The sequence below is a fragment of the Cyprinodon tularosa genome, unplaced genomic scaffold (assembly GCF_016077235.1).
Source record: "Cyprinodon tularosa strain WSP-4 unplaced genomic scaffold, ASM1607723v1 ctg28, whole genome shotgun sequence".
Taxonomy (NCBI): Eukaryota; Metazoa; Chordata; class Actinopteri; order Cyprinodontiformes; family Cyprinodontidae; genus Cyprinodon; species Cyprinodon tularosa.
In genome coordinates this window covers 1,006,773-1,029,827 of record NW_024038985.1, presented here as the reverse complement: position 1 = coordinate 1,029,827, position 23,055 = coordinate 1,006,773, and the positions used below count along the sequence as shown (strand labels likewise).

The following is a 23,055-nucleotide window of genomic DNA, read 5'->3' as shown; positions in this document are numbered from 1 at the left end:
CGAAACCCATCACTTTTTCTCAGAAAGGAGAAAGCATTTAGTATTTAGTGAGTTAAGGATATAAATAAGTACTTTTAGTACCATGATTACATTATTTATGCAGCCTGGATGAATATCTGCTTGCACATGCGAAAGTGGTGATGTTATTGGTATCTTAATAATAGGGCATCTTGGCTATTAGTGTTAGCTATTATGCTAAAGTTAGCAGATGTATGGAGATATATCTACATTATTGCACTGTGCCATCCAGCTCTCCACACTGTTGCACCTTTTTTTTAACTCATAAATGTTCTGTTGCATCATGTAGTTGATGCTAATTAACCATTATATACCGTTAATATAAATATAATATAAATATATAATATGTAAAATGATCTGCCACCTAAAAAGCAACAGAACAGATCAGTGTTGATGGTGCAGACAAATTTGATATATCACATAATCTATAGCTTTATACAATATAAAACATATATTGTGGATATTTATGCTAAATTTGTGCAATTTGTAATTTCTACCAATTTAGGTTTCTTCTTTTGGCATGTAAAATATATTTTAAGTGAATTTACAACCAAAATCTGTAATTTATTTATTATTTATTTATTTATTTTTATATTTGGAGTTGTTTAGATTAAGTTGTTAATTGTTAGACCCTCCCATTAATTTGAGTAATCAAGAACCAACATTTTTGACACCTTTTTTAGAGCAAACATTAAGTTAACATTATTTTTTGTTTCTACTAAGTTGCAATTAATTTTTAATAAATATTTTGTCTTTGCTTTTACAATTAATAAGCCATGTTGGAAGTGCGTACAAAGCCAAAAACCACCGGTTACCTCAATTCAATTCAATTCAGTTTATTTATATAGCGCCAAATTGACAACACATGTCATCTTAAGGCACTTAAGCATGCTTGAAGCGACAGTGGAGAGGAAAAACTCCCTTTTTTCCAACCAAAAGCCTCCTAAGGCCTTTGTTGGAAATTTTGTTATCATTTTCAAAACAAGGCTGCGACAACATACTATGTACTATATACAATATATAACACATAGCTATATACTATATACACAGTAGACTGTGCGTTAATTTAACGCAGGGAGATAGTGGCAGTGTCACAGGGGTCTCTGGGTCTTGTTGATAAGGCTGGTAGCGAAGGTCACCGTCCTGGTCATTTGCATTGTTAGCATACTTTTTTTTCAGATCAACTCTGGTCATAACCTGATGTTATTCTGACCACATTTCCTTCCCCATTAATTTCCTTCAATATTAATCTAGATGCACATTGGCACACAGACTTGCAAAAAGCCAATAAAAAGATATTGAAATAATGTAATCTAATCATCTCTGATTAACCTGTGACCCTTTTTTTTTGTATTTCTTTGCAGGATCTGACATGGCCATCTTTTGCCTTCTTTGTGGGAAGCGTTTCCAGACCCAGACAGCACTGCAGCAGCACATGGAGGTGCATGCCGGCGTTCGTAGCTACATCTGCAGCGAATGCAACCGGACGTTCCCCAGCCATACTGCACTCAAACGTCACCTCCGCTCTCACACCGGTCAGTGAATCACTCGGTATCCATCGTCTGATAAGACGCTGACGACTTTAGTGCTTCTTTTTCCCGTCTTGCTGTAATGTTAGCCTTCATTTCAGCCCAAATTCTGAATCATTCAGCTTTTACTATGCAAAATAAGGGTTTTTAACATACCCTGTTTTCCAGAATTGAAACTGAGCAGTTTTTTCGGGGGGGACTTATAAAACTTAAAATATCAAAATATATGTTTATGACTGATTGTTATGATTGTTCTCCAATTAATTCCAGGTATAGGGGAAACAAAACTGCCATAAATGCTGGTTTGGTCATATTTATAATGCCTTTATGTGGTAGCCCACATGAAAATTAGACATAAACTCCCACTCCACTGAAAGGCTAAGATTATTTATAATACCAGATTCGCAGGGGTGAGGTAAACTTTAACCTTTCAACATGGCGGAGAGCAACAAAACGATTCTGTATAGCGAATATTGCATTGATAAATATTCTCTCCTGTTGTGATTTTTTGCCTAAATGATAAGAATATATATTTTTTAAATTATTCACCATTTAACATGCATTTGATGCACCTCTTCTTGCTGCAGCAGATGAATTAGGAAGTCTATTACTGTCTTGTCCAAGTAGCAGGTCAGGATAATCTTTGAATCCAACATGTTTCTCTTCTCTAGCAATTGAATACAATGCGCTTGTAATTTTCAGGATCATCTTTACCAGACCACATGAATCCAGCATAAGAGTATAGATTGTGGTTTATATTTTCTAGGATGAAGGAAGATGGGTTTCTTTCCCTTTGTCTGACAAGCCTAAATTATAGAGATAAGTTTATAATTAATACAACAGGACAGAGAAGGAGGGACCTCGTTATTGTTTCCATCCAGGCACACAAGCCATGTGTAGCATCCTCTGAGCAATGATAGAAAGAAGAGTTGCGGTTTTCCCATACATTTATATATAAATCCGTACATTAAACTTGTAAAAACTGTTTCTTCTCAGCTTTGCATTAATGGATTATGTGGTTCTGTTGAGGTCTTTAAGTCACGACCTTCAGCATGTGCTAAAGCGGTTCATAGCAGAGTGTGAATCTTCCAGGATGAGCTTCAGATCCTCTTAGTCTGAGACTTTATTATGCTACACAGCTTGCAATTTTCATGGCTAAGTCTAGACTTCTTTATGGAGAATATTATTTTTCAAGCAGAAACCGTAGCAAAAAAGTCCTACTTTATTAAAATAGACTAAACTTTAACCTTTTCTCCAAATCAAACTTTAATTGAAGATGTTTATCCACTGGAAATCCGCCTCACTTTGTAGTTTCTTTGTTTGTTTTTTGGGGTATCAGAATGCCAGACAAATTAAAATTTAATTCGCTTCAGGTTTTTGTGCAAGGACTACAAGGATTCTCATGTTTGAATATAGCCTGCAGTATGATTCCAAAGTACAAAGGCGTGTTTTTATTTTAGGAAATTTTTCTCAGTTGAATAAATATCATGAATTCAGGTCAGTGTGGATGCATTCTGCAGCACTCAAGGGGAGGTTATTTACAGCGACTGTTTTGCTTTTTCTTTCCCTTTCCATCAGTCCACTATAATTCACTCAGCGTCGGCTCCCAAGGACAGGACCAGGATTCTAATACATTTTTTCGTAGGAGCAGAGGTAGCCTGACAGATGCGGCTATTCAGAGCAGAGGAGGAGAAAAACGAAAACACGGCCATGACAGAATATGAACACATGGAAATGAATCCCATTTCAGCAGCGAGGAAAAAGGCCCTCTTTTTCTTCCCTCTTTCTCTCCGTGTCTCACCCAACCGCCTGTCTGTGACCTTAAATAACAGTCTCACTGTCAGAGCCTATTTAGCTCACCGGCTCGCGGATAAATATTTGAAACGAAAGGCAGTGAGATGAGAGCAGTCGGCTCTATTTACAAGTCAGGCAAATACACCATTTGTGTGTGATGGTGGTGGAGGCTGAGGGGATTCGTGGTGGGGCTGTTGGAGCCGCCCCATACAGTAGAGACACACACGTGTTCGGTAGAGGACACACGCAGCGTCTCTGATCCACCTGCCCACCCCGGCGATGCAAATGTCATCTTAGCTCGTCGCTGGAGCTGCAGATGAGACTCTACAGCCTTTTTCCACTTTGAACCTCATCCCACTGTGGGCGTGTGCTAAATCTCAATGAGCCAGCCGTAAAAGCAGTTGTTTGATATGATGCAGAGGCTTTTGTCGGGGGATTAAAAAGTCAGTCTCTGACACAGCCATCATATTTGCCAAAAATGGGTCCTAATATAACCTTTAAATAAAACTAGAGGGCTGTTTCTCTACAATCACTCTTTGATGCTATTAATACCTTAATGATTAATAGTGGAAAAATACTGATTTAGACAAAATACTGAAAAAGCAGGTTTGCCTAGAAGGATGAGTCCTGTGGCTGTTGACATAAAACATGTTATGTTTGGACTTCTGCAACCGCACATATCTAATGTCGCTTGGGTCTGGTTGCGAACCTGTTTTGCTGGTATGCTTCTGCACCGTCAGTCTGGATTTCTTGGGACCTCCAGCAGTTTTCTGCTAAAGTGCAAGGGAGAACTTCGGCGGATGGTCACGAGAACTTCGGAGGCACGGGCGGGAGTGTTTACCTTCCAAAACAACAATGGCGCGTCTGCAAGATATCACGATCACGGAGATGGATCTAGAGTTGCTAGACATCAAAGAGGAACAGGTTCTGTTAATGGAGTTGGAAAAAAGACCCATTAACCTTTCGTTGTAGTTTTCCATTATAGTTGATCCTTGGTTTTTAAAAATGGCGCACCCCGGCACTGAATCGAGAAGGTCGACCACTCAGACAGCCGGAAAGGCATACCGAGGACCAATCACAGCTGCTTTTTGTCTGCGTATTTATGCTTTAGGTCTGTGCGGGTCTGCGACCGTCCGATGCATAGTCAGGATTTTTTTGATGTGCGCGACGACAGTTACAGAACCTCTGTGCGGGGGGCTTGGTCGTAGCTTCGTGAGACCATCCTGATCTCGCGAGCTTTCAAGGTTTCACTCGCAGATCAGTCTGGAGACTCTCCGTTAAAGAAAATTTGGAGCAGTTCACCAAACGAACGTCCAATCAGCGTTGGCTTTGTGGCGGGTTGAGGTGTGACGCAACGACAGTTCAGTCTAAAGAACGTGGCGGCTTCAGCCGATGAAACTAGCGTTAGCGTGGCTATCGAGCAAGTCTTATCGGAATTACAAAGTATTTCTTCACTGTAAGAAGAGCAAAACACTGCTCTGGAGGCTTTTCTCAGAGGAAAATATGTTTTTGCTCTTCTCCCGACTGGTTTCGGCAGGAGTTTGATCTATCAACTGGCTCCTCTTCGTCGTCGCTCTGTTAGTACGTCATATGCTTCGTTGACCTGATTGGTTTATTTGGCCCGTCTATCACCAACATAGGCCAATCAGCTAACCAGTATTTTCGCCCCTTCCCAAAATTACTTCAACGGAAGGTTTCCAGATGGAGCAAATCCATCTGGCGGAGTCAGGTTAGTGTGGTCGTGCACCGAGACAGATTTGATGTTTGCAGAGGCTATGCGTCAGAAGCATTGCTTGGTCTTTAGTATTTTTAGATATGAACCAGAAGTTATTCTAGGTACCTTATTATTGGATCTAGATTATAACAATTAAGAGTTACAACATAAGAGGATATTGGGTCTTTGGCTCAAAATCAGTAGCAATTCTGTTTACAAATGAACTAGAATGGTAGTAAGGTTGCCCTCATCCTCATTTAGGTGATATTCCTTACATTTTCTATAGGTAAAGTTTGCTGAGCAATAACTTGCAGTGTTAGCAGGTCTTTAATTTAAGCACTGGTACCTTTTACAAGCAAGGTCTAAATGGTCTAAAATGCTGACTCTGAACTTGACCACCCAACAGCATGGCTTCTTTTCCCCCCAAAATCTTCCCTTTATTTGTAATTCTTATTCCATTACAATTATAATTCTTAAACTTATCCATAAAGCTTGACACCTGCATAGTAATTTATTCTCGCATGAGATCACTTGTGTTAGACTTCCAGGCACAAAGACATAAAGCAAATCTCTGCTTTCTATGTGTGTTTTCGTATTTATTTTTTTTTGGTAAAATTGGTCTCAGTTTTGACAAGAATCCCTTGTAAATACCAAAATCTCAGTATTCAACCCCTAATTTTAATGTATAAATAGTGGCAGCTCGTCTTTGCGTGGAAGCTTTTTAGATGCAGCTCGGTAGTTAGGCGAATCAGTATTCAGTCGTATCAGCTGACAACAGAAAGCACTTTTAGGGACGTTCATTGCGTCTGCTTCATTTTACCTGTCTGCAGCCTTATCTTTTGAAAGCAGTCTTGCAGCCACCGGCTCTGACACTGGATCCCCATTTAAAGACTAGAAGTGGGAAAAAAAACTGATTTAATGGTGTTTATTTCAGCCTCTTAATCTCTCCATCACGGCTGCTGTCCCTTACAGAGTTGCTTATTTCTCCGTCTCCACCTGCAGTTTCATCGCCTCCTCTGGACATACTATCACCACCCTCCTTCCTCTTTATGTAATTCATCTTTATAGCATGTGTACAGTACAGTTTAGAGTCAAGCACTTGTGAACAAACACACAATGCTGGCTCACAGAAGTGTAGACATGGCAGCTGTGCTCTTCCCTTCCCTAAGCTTCACAGACACACAGAGGGCAGACACTCTTTACAGATCAGGCCTTCATTAATATTCTGTTGTTGTGCACTGTCTGTGTGTAAGTGTGTGTGTTTTTTTACATTCTGAGCCAATTTGCTGTCTGCCATGGCGGGGTTGTTTTGTGTTCGCAGCTGTATTTGATAGCGCTGCAGCCAGACAGAGGGAGAAAGAAAGAGAGAGGGGACTAAAGCCAGTTCTGTCTTGGCAGAAACGTGGCCCGGTAATTTACAGCCTCTTACCGTGTATAATGGACACACTCCGTGTGCCCATGGGCACCCTCAGCGGCCCTTTGGGGTGTCAAAAGAGGTGTTTGAGTCAGGGGGGGGAGAAGACGCAGGTGGTGATGCTTGGGGGCACCCCTGGGTTCACATGGCGCGTCCTCGGTTCCACCTCACTGTGCTGGGTCCTCATCTGTGGCGTCCCCCTCCGCCATGCGGTCACACTAGAGAGAAAGAGAAATGAAACAGAAATGGAGTGGAAAGAAACGGGGATGGTGGCAGTTATATCGGACGGACAGACTAGGTGTAACCATCTGAAACGGTGGTGAGAAGATCTTGAGAACATCTAGTCTGTAATTTCACATCATCTCATAAAATCACAGAAACGTGTCTGATTTACATAAAGCTCCATATTACGTCTCTGTACTGTAGCGTTCCCAAGGGCAGTGAGAGGAGACGGAAACAAGGCTTCACCTTGGCTTATTTTGTCTATTTCAATAAAACGCACGATGCCCTAATGTCACTTTTATTCATGGTGATATCATAATCTAAAACAGAGAATGCATAAAACAACTATAGTTTCCTTATATCTAATAGAGAAATTATGATCTGGTTCTACGGAAGAGGATTAGGGTCACTGAAAAAAAATGAACTGATTTTTAAATTTTATTTCAGTTTAACATGGGAATTCTGAGATTAAAGTCGGAATTCTGACTTTTTTTTCTCAGAATTCTGAGATTAAAGTCAGAATTCTGACTTTTTTCTCAGAATTCTGACTTTAATCTCAGAATTCTGACTTTTATATCAGAATTCTGACTGAATTCTGACAATAAAAAAAGTCAGAATTCTGACTTTTTCCCCATACTATACTGAAATAAAATAAAAAAAATCAGTTAACTTTTTTTTTTTTTTTCAGTGGCCCTAATCCTCTTCCGTATGGTTCAAATGAATTACCTTTAAAGGAAAAGTCCGGTCAGCAAGGAATAATCAATGGATCATTATTATACCTAAAACTAATACATTTGCGATCACTGCGGCTGGGAGCGGCCATATTTGCCCAAACATAGTAACCCCTCCCTCCTGCCATCTTCCAGCAGTGACGTCACGGTGCGGTAAGCCTAGCGCCGTTCTCCCCGCCTTACAAGCAAAATCAATGGGAATATTTTATTTGGAATTATAGAATATAGAAAAGAACTCCATTTCTTTTTATGTAATCTTTTGCTTCTGTTGGCCAAATTTTATATCCATAAAAGTAAAATTACCATAACTCATCATGGATCTCTTTCTTAAAGAAGGCAACAATTTATTTCTCTACATTATCCTTTTCCAATAACAAAAAGGCTTTAAATTCAAAATATTTATGTAATCCCCTTACATGCTTTTATGTCTTCTATGTCTAGCTTTACTCAATCAGTCTACTATTTTTACGTTTATTCAGTTATCTTTTATTTATTATTAATATTTTTGTTCAAAAGCCTAGCCTAGAGCCATTCTCCCCGCTTTACAAGCTAAATCAATGGGAACTACTAGACACATCTGCAATCAACAACAACTATTGAAGATTTCCAGAGGACTTCACCATTGAAATTCACCAGAGCTATAGTGAAACTGACAATGCCCACGTGCATGGCAGCTGGATGTTGGAATACATCGGGTAAAAGTTTTTAAAAATTAGTTATTTCACCTTTCTGATTCCTGATCCTCCACGGGTTCGTCGTTCGATCGCCAACTTGAAGAGGGAGGATTTGCCATCGAACTTCTGGCCAGAGAAAAAAAAAATGTGTCATTAATCCGTTGCTCTCTGCTATGCATAGTGCACTGGTCGTCGCCATCTTGGATAATAGCGCGTTGTGAAAAAACACCAGATACAGCACTGGGACTTGATCAACAGCCGATACCGCACCGTGACGTCACAAACCAGTAGGTGGCAGTAGTGTTCTTTAACAAACATGGTTGCCTCCAGCAAAGCACATTCACATGAAAATTACTCTGAATTAAAAACACTTAACATTTAAAGTATTGAAAAGTATGTAGTAATTTCCTACTTAAAGTACTTTCAGAAGTTTGTATTCTGAATGTGACCGAACTTTTCCTATAATAAATCATCAATGCTTCTCCCTACAAATCCTGTACAATAAAAGGAACTTAAAATTATTTTTATTTTTTTTTTTGCTTAATGTGTGACTAGAAACATGATGATTACATGGTGTGCCGCTTTTGCCTTACAAAAAGGCCAAGCTCTTCTAGTCACTCAGCAATTTAGGGAAAAAAAAAAGGGAAACGTGTTATTAAAAGAAGGGAGGAGATTGTCACATGAAACTTTCTTAAGTAGCTTTTTTTTTTACTTTAACAAAATAAAAGAATTGCTTTGGTGTTTTCTCTGAAAAATCTGATGCACGAAAGACTTTGACTTGGATTTGGGCCCACAAAAAAATAAAAAATCTTAATACTAATCAAAACATCTTCAACATTTTTATTTTGTATTGATTTCACCCTCAAGTACTTTGTTGACTTTTAAACTCAGCAGGATCTATATCATAAAATCTATTATTACAAGCAGTGCAAAAAAAAACAGAATGTCACTCTTAAATTGTACATGGTGTTCAAGTAGGATAATCTGTTCCAAGCAAGTAGTCTGTTTAAATAAGAAAATACATCTCTTTAGCAAGATTTAGCTTCTTTTTTAAACCAGTACTAGACATTTGCAAAGCAAAAGACATTAAACATAAATAACCCTCCATAGACCTCCTTTGTGCATTAGCATTGCATTCACTGGACTGATAGGAGGTCCCTAATTAAAGGCAGGTGAATCTGAACTCAATTATTATTCTTGCAGCATCGTGCAAGCCCACCGAGCTCTGTGATGGATTGTGATCTCTGCTGTGGATGAGACGCTAGAAAGAGCACAATGTCTTACAGCGGGAGCCACTGATAACTTCATGCAGACAAATAAAGACTGTCACTTTTATTGATTTTTACCCAGCCCCCACTGCCAAAGCCATATACACCCACATCTCCTGCTCTATCCCTGTCTGAGTTTTATTCCTATCCCTTCATCCCCATCGCTCCCCTTTAATGGAAGTGCATCCAACATCATCCCTAAGGCATCTGAAAACGTTTTCCACCATAAATGTATAACATTCCCATAATGTGATCAGACTGGAGGAGGTGTGCATTTTATATTCCACTTTACTTCCATTTTTCTCTCTTGACCTTAAATAAACCAGCTACGGCCATACATACTGTATGTACTTACATAAAATTGTAAATAAAATATGTGGATGGCAGCGAAATTGTCAGGGCAGCGGTGGAGGCACATAACGAGAAATGCAATTTATTCCCCGGCACGTTGCTGCTTGGACAGGCAGATAATGAAAGGCATAGGTCATTGGTTGTGACTTAAACCTGCAGCAGTGAAGCAAAATACTTTAATAAATATCTGCAAAATCACTCGGATGGAGAGGATAACACGTAAGGTGGCAAATGATGCAAGGAGCGGGTCCTCATCAAACACGGGAATACAATTAGTCTTTGGGCTGCCGTGGAGAGACTCCCCGCAAATCATAATATCTCCGGACGCTGACATGTGAATATCCATTAGAGCTTCCCATTAGAAGCATGTGCCGTGACAGCCTGATGACATAAATGCAATGGCTTTTTTTAGAATTTTCATTTTAAAATGTAAACGTATAGCACATCCCCCAATACCCAGGTTTCTAAAATAGTTTAGTTATAGTAGGAAATTTTTTCTTTTTCAAAGATGGACAGATGTTTTTTCTCCCATCACAAAAAAAAAAAAAAACAGAATTCACAGTAAGATAGTGATCATCCATCAGTTTTTATTTTTTTAATCTCCATTTGAGCTCTGGACGCATCCTCTGTTCTGTTCTCAAGCTTTTTAGAGAAAGTGACATCTTTGTTTTTTGTTGAATTAGGAGCTGAATAAACTACCTGATGACAACCCATCTCTCTAGAATTACCACATTTATCAGTGGTGTTTTCTATTAGTGTATTGTAAATAGTCTGTCTGTATGCTCTATTATACATCTGATGGCTGCTGAATAGCCAAGGCAGGCTATAATTATAAAGGCTTAAAACAAAGCACAGCAGCAGTGTGGGTAAATTGTAGAAAAAGACAAAGGATGCTATTTGTCTGCTAGAACTGAAATGGATATCCATTAAAGCATGCCTGTTGTTTGTGTATAACTGCATCCACATAGTAAGGATGCTTTTTAAGCCATAAGCTCAGCTGTCATATTATTCGGTATGCGTATTAGGGCAGGGTTTGCAATTTATCTCTTCTTATTGAAAAATAGCTTCATTTTTATCGTATACATCTAAAGATGGTAAGGAGTTCTAGTAAATGTGTCTTTCTGTCTCTGCACTACAGCAGGGGACCACCCGTTCGAGTGTGAATTCTGCGGGAGCTGCTTCCGGGACGAGAGTACACTGAAGGGCCACAAGCGCATCCACACCGGGGAGAAGCCCTATGAATGTAACGGCTGTGGGAAGAAGTTCAGCCTAAAACACCAGCTGGAAACCCACTACCGTGTGCACACAGGTACTGCATCCAAAATGAGTGCAGAGGGAAAAACAGAAACTCTGTTAGGAGGAGGACTAGGTTCATTCAGACTGACATCTAGTGAATACTGTCTGAAAAAACAGCCACATTATGTATTGATCAATTAACTGTAACTCAAAGACTTGAGATTAAATCCGAACTTGGAAGGCATCAGAAAGCCAAATCAGATCTCAAACTCCAGTAAGGCTTCAACGTGTATATAAACCTAATGGATATATATATTTTTTTCTTCTGATTAAGTCACTGACATAGTAACATTAATACTTAAATACTTTAAAGTCCAAAGCATAATATAAAATCATGGTCTGACTTTAGAAAGACAAGTTATTCCTAGCTTTAGTGAGCTATAAACAAATAAAATATGGTGTTTTTCAAAGGTTACAAAAAGTTTTTTTAATTCAAAAGATTTAAAATATAATATAGTTTCATAGAGAGCAATTCTGTCTTCTTAGAGTGCGTTGGACTTTTTTAAAAATTGCACTATAATAATGCAAAAGAAAAGAAAAAAAAAAGAATCAATGTAAGTTTGCAAAGTTTATTTTGCCTCTTTGTATTTTTCAGAAATTAGTATTTTTGTATGTTTTAAGGGAAGAAAAAATAAAACAAACAACCTGACCCTGTGTAGAAAAGTAATTGCCACCTAAACCTAGTGGCTTTGGATGTTCCAGGTTGGCTGCAACTCTGGTTGGACTACTTTTTTTTTTTATTCCTTTATTTAACCAGGAAAAGTCCCATTGAGATTAGTCCTGGCCAAGACAGCGGCAAAAGATTACATTACAAATTACATTACAGTTTACAATTACATCTATCTATAATTAGAAATTCATAAAACAGTTAAAAACCATAGTTCTCATTTCCAAACCTTTGAGGAATCGTTTAAAATGTCCGATTGGAATCAAATCCTTCAACTTCCAGTCTTTCTGAAGATTGTTCCATGCTGTGGGGGCAGAGTACTGAAAAGCTGTCTTTCCAGCTTCAGTGCGGACACTAGGTACAGACAGAAGCAAAGACTCTTGAACGTAGAGAATACAGTCCAGCCACTCTTGGTTGAATGTACTCACAGAGGTATGAGGGGAGCAGACGCAGAATACCCTTATACAGGTGCTGGTCATAAAATAAGAATATCATGAAAAAGTAGATTGATTTCAGTAATTCCATTTAAAAAGTGAAACTTGTATATTATATTAATACATTACATACAAACTCATATATTTCAGATGTTTATTTTGTTTAATTTTGATGATTACAAATGACAACAAATGAAAATCTCAAATTCATCATATCAGAAAATTAGAATATTCAAAATTGATGGCCCCTGGTGCCACACTCTAATCAGCTAATTAACTCAAACCACCTGCAAAAGCCTTTAAATGGTCTTTCAGTCTAGTTCTATAGGCTACACAATCATGGGGAAGACTGCTGACTTGACAGTTGTCCAAAAGACGACCATCGACACCTTGCACAAGGAGGGCAAGACACAAAAGGTCATCGCTAAAGAGGCTGGCTGTTCACAGAGCTCAGTGTCCAAGCACATTAATAGAGAGGCGAAGGGAAGGAAAAGATGTGGTCGAAAAAAGTGTACAAGCAAGAGAGATAACCGCACCCTTGAGAGGATTGTGAAACAAAACCCATTCAAAAATGTGGGGGAGATTCACAAAGAGTGGACTGCAGCTGGAGTGAGTGCTTCAAGAACCACCACACACAGACGTATGAAAGACATGGGTTTCTGCTGTCGCATTCCTTGTGTCAAGCCACTCTTGAACCACAGACAGCGTCAGAAGCGTCTTGCCTGGGCTAAAGAGAAACAGGACTGGACTGCTGGTGAGTGGTCCAAAGTCATGTTCTCTGATGAAAGTAAATTTTGCATTTCCTTTGGAAATCAAGGTCCCAGAGTCTGGAGGAAAAGAAGAGAGGCACTTCATCCACGTTGCTTGAAGTCCAGTGTAAAGTTTCCACAGTCAGTGATGGTTTGGGGTGCCATGTCATCTGCTGGTGTTGGTCCATTGTGTTTTCTGAGGTCCAGGGTCAACGCAGCCACATACCAGGAAGTTTTAGAGCACTTCATGCTTCCTGCAGCTGACCAACTTTTTGGAGATGCAGATTTCATTTTCCAACAGGACTTGGCACCTGCACACAGTGCCAAAGCTACCAGTACCTGGTTGAAGGACCATGGTATCCCTGTTCTTAATTGGCCAGCAAACTCTCCTGACCTTAACCCCATAGAAAATCTATGGGGTATTGTGAAGAAGAAGATGCAATACACCAGACCCAACAATTCAGAAGAGCTAAAAGCCACTATTAGAGCAACCTGGGCTATCATAACACCTGAGCAGTGCCACAGACTGGTCGACTCCATGCCACGCCGCATTGCTGCAGTAATACAGGCCAAAGGAGGCCCAACTAAATACTGAGTGCTGTACATGCTCATACTTTTCATGTTCATACTTTTCAGTTGGCCAACATTTCTATAAATCCTTTGTTTTTATTGGTCTTCAGTAATATTCTAATTTTCTGATATGATGAATTTGAGATTTTCATTTGTTGTCATTTGTAATCATCAAAATTAAACAAAATAAACATCTGAAATATATGAGTTTGTATGTAATGTATTAATATAATATACAAGTTTCACTTTTTAAATGGAATTACTGAAATCAATCTACTTTTTCATGATATTCTAATTTTATGACCAGCACCTGTAAATGATCATATACCAGTGAGTGAGTGTACGAGTCTCTAATGCTGGCCAGCCCACACGTATGTAAAGTTCACAGTGGTGTCTGCCAGGCTTACAATTTGTGATAAATCATAGGGAGGCATGGTAAACTGAGTCTAACATTTTTAGAACTTGATCTGGGGCATTGATATAGATTGGGTCACCATAGACCAGAATGGGTAAAAACGTTGCAGATACCAGTCTCTTCTTCGAATTAAAAGAGAAATAAAGCCTATTCCTGAAGTAGAAGCCAAGTTTCTTAATCAATTGTTCAACATGAGTTTTAAAATTTAGACTTTCATCAATTAAAATTCCTAAATATTTAAAAGATTGAACCCTTTCTATCTCTGACCCATGCAAGGTGACAAGAGGATAGCTATTTTGCAATTTTGTCTTTGTTTTTGAAAATAATACCATTTTAGTTTTATTTGCATTTAAAGAAAGATCTAGTTTTAAAAGCCTGTTCTGAACCGAATTAAAAGCAATTTGTAAAGTAGACTACTGTTCTGCTGCCTAATCTATTGGTCACAAACTGATGGCAATTTATTCTCCTTCTGATTTTTATAAAGTAGTAGAATGCACCATTTGTAATTCCATCAGTTAATGTCTTAAAACTGCAAAGGAGCTCCAGAGTCCATCACTGTGTGTCACTGACACGTTTGAAATGTTACCTCCGTGTCAAACCTTTATTAAAGTTATTTGTCCACAAAACATATTTCCAAAAGTCTTGTCGAAATAACTTTTGGTAGAAACGAGAGGCCTGATTGTTCTCTATAGTCTGAAGTTGTTCTTGCAAGGATAATATTTTGCCCAGCTTTCTAACTTATAAATGAATCTTGCACTCTAACCTAAAGGTTCTTTATCCTTATTTTAGACCTTCCAAAGTCAACTTAAGGCATATATGATATGTGCCTTTGGCACAAAATGGTATTATTATTTTTTTTATAATATATTAGTTGTTTTTTGGTGCTTTTAGCTAGCCTGGGTGCCATTCCAAACTTAGTCCCGCCCACAACGTTGGAGGTCGGGAAGTTCGGTCTGGCATTGCTCAATAGTAGAGCGAGTATGCTCGCACAATATCTGGTGGGCCAATCAAATTGTCAGGGCGGGCTTTATACGTTGATGGACAGATGATCAACAGTAACGTAATCAACCACGTCACCAAAGCACGCTTGGGTGACAACAACAATGGCTGCCGCTGGAGAGTTGAGGTGTGTAGATTCTGCTATTAGGTCTGTTCTAGAAGATATCAACAGCAAATTAATTTTAAAAGAGGAACAGAGAAACGCGATCAAGGCTCATCTTCTTATTTTAGGCGTGCAATTGCACGCTTTGATTTTTTGTTGACAACAACTATGCGTCGCTTAACATACGTCACGCACTCCGTTGCTCTTATTGGTTGTAGGTCTATCCAATTGAGTGCAGAGCCATTTTTTTTCCTAGTTCGTTCGAAACACGCCCCATAATCACAGCTCTATGGAGCAGCATCAGACTCATTCTGACTAGAATTGAGTAGTACTACGTCAGGCTAGCTTTTAACCACCCCAAAAAAGAAAATATAATCTCCTAGATTGTGACGCCACCTCTTCTGGTGTGAGAGGTTTAATCTAATAATATATTGATGATGGATACCTTTGAAATAGACTCCAAAAGTTAAGATGAAAAGAAAACTCCATTTTTAATTGCTGGTCTCTGAGAAAACCTTCCTGCTATCATTACTCAAACTGTTGGTCAGTCTTTAATGGTCATTTTTAAGCAGCTCCTATGATATAAAATTTGTGTGCTACTGAGAAACTTCAGGATATCAAAGTTCTGAGGTCGAGACAAGACAGATGAATATCAGTATTACTGTGATACAGTGGACGAATGTCTCAGAAGACTTGGTATTGATCGCAGTATATTTAGAGCCCCATAAAGATGTTGACACAGTGATAGGCTAGGTGCCCTGGAGAATGAGTGCATGCTGCAAACTCGATTGAGTGAGTATAGTCTACCACGAGCGCTCAACAGGGTGGCACACAGCCAAGGGTTTATGCTCTCTCGCCATCTTTTTTTTTTCTCCTCTCCAACACACACGCACAAACTCCCAGCAGCACCCTCCCATCTCCCATTCAATAAACCAGCTGTTAAGCCACACTATCAAGGCAGCCTGTCCAATAATTGGCTCCCCTCCGTCCACCCTTTCGCCTTTTGTATGAGGGAGGGGGGGCCTTGCGTTAAGCCGGGGAGCAACAGCAGATAACAAGAGCGAGTGACAAGCTCACAGTCAAAGGCCACCTCACACAAAAGCAGCTGCTTGATGAATCATCGACATTGGCAACCTAACCCCTACCCACCCCACGCCTCTCTACATATCCCAAATGCCAATGGCTGATCAATACCAAGGCACCATTTGCAATTCATTATTAGCTGATTATTTGAAGGGACTGTGTTTACAGTCTGGTTATCAATATTAACATCCTGCATGTGCTCACACCGATATAGAATAGGTTTGCAGCACTGTAACGGTCAAAATGACACCATTTATCAGGCCCCAACCCCGAGGTCAAGGTTAACCTGGGGATTCTCCGGAACTGAGCAGCAGAGGCGAGTTTGTTGTCGCACACATGTGGGTACTGCGAAAAAGGTGACGGCAAGCGCCGGACCAGATCACTTCTGATCAGCCTTTTTCAAATGCCATTGGTAAAGGTCAGCATTTACATGTCTAATTTGAGTCTGTCAGCTTGAGCGCTGGTGGATTATTCCCTGCCATCACTCAAATCATTAGCACGTTTAGGACGGCCGCTGCTGCCAAATTGAAATGTGCCCGTTAAACATACCAGCCCCCACAGCGAGAGGCACACTGATTTATAACACCTCCAGGAATTTAAAGTGGCGGGAGCTTGTATGTGATATATCATAGATAATTTGGTGTTATTACTTTTTTTTTATTAGTCTGATATACACTTTTGCAATAAATTTGTTGGATTTGAATATTATATTGGAAAGGATTTGGTCATTGTTGGGGTGTGGTGATGGCTCAAGGGTAGAGCACTTGGCTCATTTTTGTAAGCCTTATTCCAAGATGCAGCCATTTGGTTTGAATCCTTAACTGCAGACCTTTGCCCACTCTTCTCACCATCCCTCTCTTTCCTGTCTAGCAACTGTTTAAATCAGGGGTCACCAACCTTTTTAAGGGTACCGAGACGTAGGTAGGGCGACCAATAATGAGCCATGAGCTGCAAGGGTTAGCATTAGCCTAAACTTTGTTCATTATCAACATATTTTTAATGTTTCTGTTAATTTCTAAGCTTATTTAGACATTGTCATTTTGAAATCTCTATAAATGATTAAAAAGAAGAGCAACAGAATAAAATAACATTTCAAACTTAGCCCACTGGTGGGTTGTTCTTTATTTAGAAGACTCTGAGGGCACTCCATGTGGTCCTTGAGGGCACTGCGTCGGTGACCCCTGGTTTAAATGAAAGACGCTAAAGTCAAGAAAATAGCTTCAAACATGAGGATAAGAAGTAGAACTACTGTTGTACTTTTTTCACACCTTTAAGGTGTACAGATCTTTTCCATTTTTTTCCATTCCATATTCTCCCACTTAGTCCTTGTCAGGGTTGTGGTGGGGCCGGTGCCTACTACAAGCAAGAGGCGGGGTACACCCTGAACAGGTCGCCAGTCTGTCGCAGGGCAACACAGAGAAACTCAAAGACACACAACTATCCAAGCACACACTCACACCTAAGGAGAATTTAGACAAGCCAAATATGAATCCCATGTATGAATCGCATAAGATCGAACATTTCCATGCCTATTGTTTGTGTAGACAGGGATGCAGTAATATGAAAATGTGGCCAATATCCGATATTAATATTGCTTTAATGCCCAATAACTGATATTTATCAATATTATAAATCTTTTCCAAGATTTCTACACCATGACAAATAACCAAACCACTAATATTTGTTAAACAGCACTCAATCCTGCTGCGTTACTCATCCGTGACCAAGCAAATACCACATGGCCGACCACATCCCCTCCATCTTCATCCACATTATCAGCAGCATTTGAATAACACTAAGTATTATAATGAATGTCTTCAACCATCTTCCCAACATCTTTAGGTGAGAAGCCATTCGAGTGCAAGCTGTGCCACCAGCGATCCAGGGACTACTCGGCCATGATCAAGCACCTGCGCACCCATAACGGCGCCTCGCCCTATCAATGCACCATCTGCCTGGAGTACTGCCCCAGCCTGTCAGCCATGCAGAAGCACATGAAAGGTCACAAGCCTGAAGATATCCCCCCAGACTGGCGCATAGAGAAGACCTACCTGTACCTCTGCTACGTCTGATACGGGATCGGGGTGAAAGGAGCGAGGAGGGAGGGAATGGGGGTAGAGAGGTAAGGGGGAATGTAACAGAGCAGGTAGGAGGTCCTGAAGAGTAAGGAATGTTAACTAGAAGATGCGTGAAAAAAGGAGGGCTTGTGTTTTTTGTTTTGTTTAGGGGTTTTTTTACATGTAAAGGTGGTGATGGGGAGCTGGGTATAGGGGCAAAGACCAGGGAGGGGCTAAGAGACTTGAATGTGGAGTTGTTCTCCGCTATGTGTCGGATTCACCGGGTCATTCACTACACCTGGAACTGTGTTACTGGTTCAGGTCATTTCTTGCAAAAACACAAAGCAAGTAGGCTACAAAGAAGTGACTCTATGGGTGCCGCACTGATAAGAAAGCTGATTCTCGAGGGCTGTCTGCCTGCACATCCTTCCCTTAGTTCCTTTTTCTTTTTCTGATGCACCTAATTTGTAAAAGAAAAAAATACGACCCCAGATTTTCAAAGATTTGAATCGTCTATTATTGTCCTTGATTTTTGTTTCCTTTCCCATGCCTAGAATTTGAAAGTTTTTTGTGTCCATTCCCGAATCCCTCCAGAAGCGATGGCGGCTCTGAGACAGCCCCTGAGAATCAGTACGAGAGCCTGCAGGCTTATGCAGTAGATGAACCGGACGTGTGGGACTATTAAAAATGCTGCAAACCAAGCACTCATTTGGTTATGAGCAGGGAAGACGCTCTCGCTGCTTCCCCCAGGAGGTCTCCCCAGTTTCTTCATCAGTCTTCCTGGGTCTGCATCTCTTTTTCGAGTGCGGGTTAAAGACGCTCGAGTCACCACTGGCCTCTCAGGGCCAACGACTTTTATGTCATTTTTTTTTTTTTTTTTTTTTGTTTAGCTCTGCATCATAGTTTATCATGGCTTGATTGCACAGGTAAAGCAAACTACGACAACAGTCTCTGTTCGACGTCAGCAAAGTGTATAAACCCTTCGATGAAATATAACTCGCTATCATAATATCGCACAATAAAAACCCAGACATATTCAGCAAATGATAACTGGAATGCTTTTACCCATGCGCATTTATCCCGATGTATCTCACACTAACAATATCCGACATAAACTGACTCATAACAGTAACGCTTTGACTGCCAACGATCTGTCAACTCACCACGGTCGGGGGAAATTAATCATAAGGGGAGAAGGGTTGTCGTCTGCATGAGTCCTGTGACTCTGACTGTTTGTAGTGAATGTGGAGGAAGTGTTGAGGATGCCTTAGCTGCACAAACTCTGACATTTGTCAGTTTTAAGGACTTGATATGGCAAAAATCCTGAATGTGAACGTCTGAAAGCAAGGTGCGCATAAGGCTCTGTGGAAATGCAGGTTTATTCTGTCTGTTTCGTGTCAGAAACCTAAAATTGCCACTTTTAGACTTTTTTTGTTTGTACTTTTTTTGCCTAGAAGTCATAAAGACAGGAAACCGGAAGCATCTTTACCATTTGAAATGTGCCCTTCTGCTCAGTCCTTCAAGGGAAAAGATTGCTGAAATAGTCACGGTTGACATCTCCCAACTTTCTGCCGTTTTTAAACTGTGGCATGTCCAGTCACACGAGTGATTGTCATGACATCTTCTTGGGAATTACATATCCAAATGGCAGGTGTGGAGGGGGAGATCAGAAATCACTGATTGAATGAGACACGGCCAGGCAGTGAAAGAAATGACAGAGTAAATGGGCTCTTTCTGTGGTTCCATCTGTGCGCTTTGTCCCTCTTTGTCTCTTATTGTGTTTCTTTTTTATTGACCTTGAGTTTGGGCTCAACACGTTGTACTTGAATTACCTCTCGCTCTTTTTTTTTTTCATGTGACCTCATGTTTCTTGTGTATTTTATAATTTTTCCCTTGTGTTTGGCGTGTATATTTTGTTTTGGTTGATGCGTGTCAGAGAATGCGTCGCAAAAAATGTGATAAGGTGGAGAGGTCTGCAGAGAAATTAAGTGCCACAGAGAAGAGATTCTGTTTCTTTTTTTTTTATTTTATGTTTTCTTTGTTACCAAACCTGGTATTATTAATTCTGTTTAAGGAGCCGGATGGTTCATTTGTTATAAAAGCTACCTCTAAGTTGTTTTCACATTAGTATTATTTTTTTTTTTTTTGCAAAAAAGAAGACAAAAAACATTTTTTTGTCGTGTTTTTGTTCTGCATTATTTGTCAAAGCTAGTTCATCTCACGCTTTCTTTCAAGTTGATTTATGATTGTCTCTGTTTTCAAGTAAAGTATATTAAAGGGTAAAGCAGATGTGGGGCAGGATGAGAAAAGTCATTCGAATGGATGTTTATTCTTCTCTAACGTTCTCCCCTGCGCCTCCGACAACAGGAGAGCAGAGAAAAAATTTTTTTTGAAGCCTTAAAGTGACGAGTAGGACAGAAGAGTTGTGTTACTTTTTGAGAGTGTTTAAAAACAAGAATTTAAACTTGAACATATGTGAATAGAGTTGTAGTTTTGTAATGTGAAATAATGAGAAAAAAAACCCCAACATACTGATCATGACGTTAGTTGAAAACGCTGCAGCGCACAGGGCAGGTCATATTTGAAGCAGAGCGCGTTGGACAATTTGGAAGTGCAAAGCGTAATCGAAAAAAACAAGAAAAGATTAAAAAACCAGAAGGTTAAAAATAGAGCTTCTCCCTTTGATAGAAGCAAGAGTGTTTGTTTCTGAACAAGAGCCAACAGAGGCAATTTGATATATGAAAAAAAATTGTGATATTTTTGTATTCCGTGTCGGTCCTTTTTTCCATTTTTGTGGAGGGTTAAAGCAGGGCACAAATAATATTTGTATTTCTTTCTTTTTTTTACAGTTTTTTTCCCTCTTTCTGGGTGTGAATCATTTTTGCCTTGCTCCTCTTTGATATTGTTGGACAAAAACAAAACAACAACAAAAAAAAAACGGTGTGAACATGTTGTAATAAGTGTCGCTTTCTGGATGTCAGTTGCATTGTCGGTGAAGGACTAAATCTATCCACCACCAGTTTTACGAGTGTGTGTAAAAGTTACGGTTAAAAAAAAATAAAAGAAACAAGACGATACAAAAAGAGAAAAAAAAAAAATATCGGAACGGTAGACAGGGGGCGCTGCCAAACCGACCAATTAGTACTTCGACTTTTTTAATTTACTTTATTATTTTTGTACTTGAAAAAAAAAAAAAGAAGGGATGGCATGTCCCATTGTGTCTTGCCATTTTATTCTTAAGCACTGTGAGCTGAGGGGAGGGGGGGGCCCTTCAGATAACATCCACCTACTATAATAATAATCAAAAAAAGCAGTCACAGTTCAGTCTAACCTCCACAATGCAAGACCTGTTCAGTCACATTATCTTTTTCATCGTCCTCTGAATGTTTTCTACATGTTTGTGTGTATGAAAAGAATGGTAACTGTGTGAGTGAGTGTGTTAGTGAGAAAATGCACTAATCAGATACAAGATAAAATGATATTCTATGCCACTTTTTTTTCTGTTGGGGAAAAAAAATTATATATATAAATATATACATATACATTGGCATTGATATAGTTCTTCCCTCAGTGTTCCTCGGGTGTTTCTGTACTATCTTTGTGCCTAAAAATGGAAATTGTTCGACAAAAATAATCCATCTGTATCTGCTTTTGTTCTGTATTTCCAGAAGAATATAAAAATGTTGTCTCCAGCACCCTAGGGATGTCATGAAGCTCAATTTATGACTTCTTTTTTTTTTTTTTTTTAGAGCAAATTATGCTATAAAATCTCTGGATTTACTTCTTTAAGCTGTACCCTGTTATTGGCATCCGGAAGCACTTTCTCTGCCGCCAGATATAAAAAGAACATTTGGAAGTTCATGCAATTATTTGTCTACAAACAGCAGATTTTTTTTTTTTTTTTGAGAAAATGACTAAAAAACCTTCATAGGTGTAGGTTGGCACTAGGGTTTTTTTTCCCTTCTGCTTGGTTATGTTTATAAAAGTACTTTTTTTTAATCCCCTTGTTTTACAAAATGCATTTATCAGACGGGGATGTAAAATTTGGTCCGAGAGGAATCATGGCATCCCTGGAAGCTGGCGCTCTGTGTTTTTGGTGTGGTGTTTTCTAGAACAAAGTAGCCATTTTCATGCAGTGTTGCAGTGCATGTGCCATTGAGGTCTAGACTAAAACTGTTTTGAGTAACAAAGCACCAAGACATTGTATTTTTTTATATTAGCACTGAGGACCAATTGCCCTGTCGGACCAAGCGTGACAAAGCTTTTTTTTATGTTGTTTTCTTTCTTTTTTTTTTTTTTACCCCCTCGTCTTTCCCTGGCTTTGTCTGTGCTGCTTCTCTCCATTGTTGTGACAGCACAAGTGCCAGTCGAGTTGCTCTGTATTAAGAAAATAGTGTTTTTATTATGATTTGAATTGTTTTAGTTTTTGTCTACCTCAGCACCTAATCTTAGCCTAATGTTAGAAGGTGCCCAATTATTTTTTATTTTCTTTCTGTTGTTCTCGTATTGTTGTCACTTGTACAAAAAAATGAAATTAAAAAAATTGTTTTTGACATTTTTTTTTTTTTTTTGCATTAGAGCTTTGCAAAGGTCCTTTGTCTTTTCTTCTGACAATGTGCTATTTTATTTTATTTTTTTTCGGTTTTGTTTTCCCGTGGCAGTACGTTTCCTGTTTAAGTCGTGGCACCAATCTACAGCCACCGTCTGTTGATATAGAGGTTGTTTTCTTTATTTTGTTTCTTTTTTTTTTCTCCTTTTTGGTTTTTTTTCCATGTAGATTCAGACACATCTTTGTAACATTTCAGTGTTCTCTGATGGAGTGTTGAAAAAAAAAATAAAATAAAAACGAAACTTAAAAGATTTCATGCTGCAGGTTCTCTTCTCCATGTTGTCAATAAAGTCAACGTTGTACCTTTTGATGGGAAAATATATTAAAACTTTTTTTCAAATCCTACTAACTGTACATT

General features: G+C 39.3%; 1 protein-coding gene across 2 annotated transcripts in view; it reads left to right on the top strand.

The window, feature by feature from the left end:
• zbtb16a (zinc finger and BTB domain containing 16a) overlaps positions 1-21,211 on the top strand; it is a 211,258-nt gene extending 190,047 nt beyond the window's left edge. For both annotated transcript variants that reach the window (XM_038290362.1, XM_038290363.1), the window contains 3 exons: positions 1,383-1,553; positions 10,854-11,024; positions 17,874-21,211. In XM_038290362.1, the coding sequence (XP_038146290.1) occupies positions 1,383-1,553; positions 10,854-11,024; positions 17,874-18,103 (572 nt within the window). In that variant the 3' untranslated portion in view covers positions 18,104-21,211. The remainder of the gene's footprint in view (positions 1-1,382; positions 1,554-10,853; positions 11,025-17,873) is intronic.
• Positions 21,212-23,055: the final 1,844 nt, after the last annotated feature.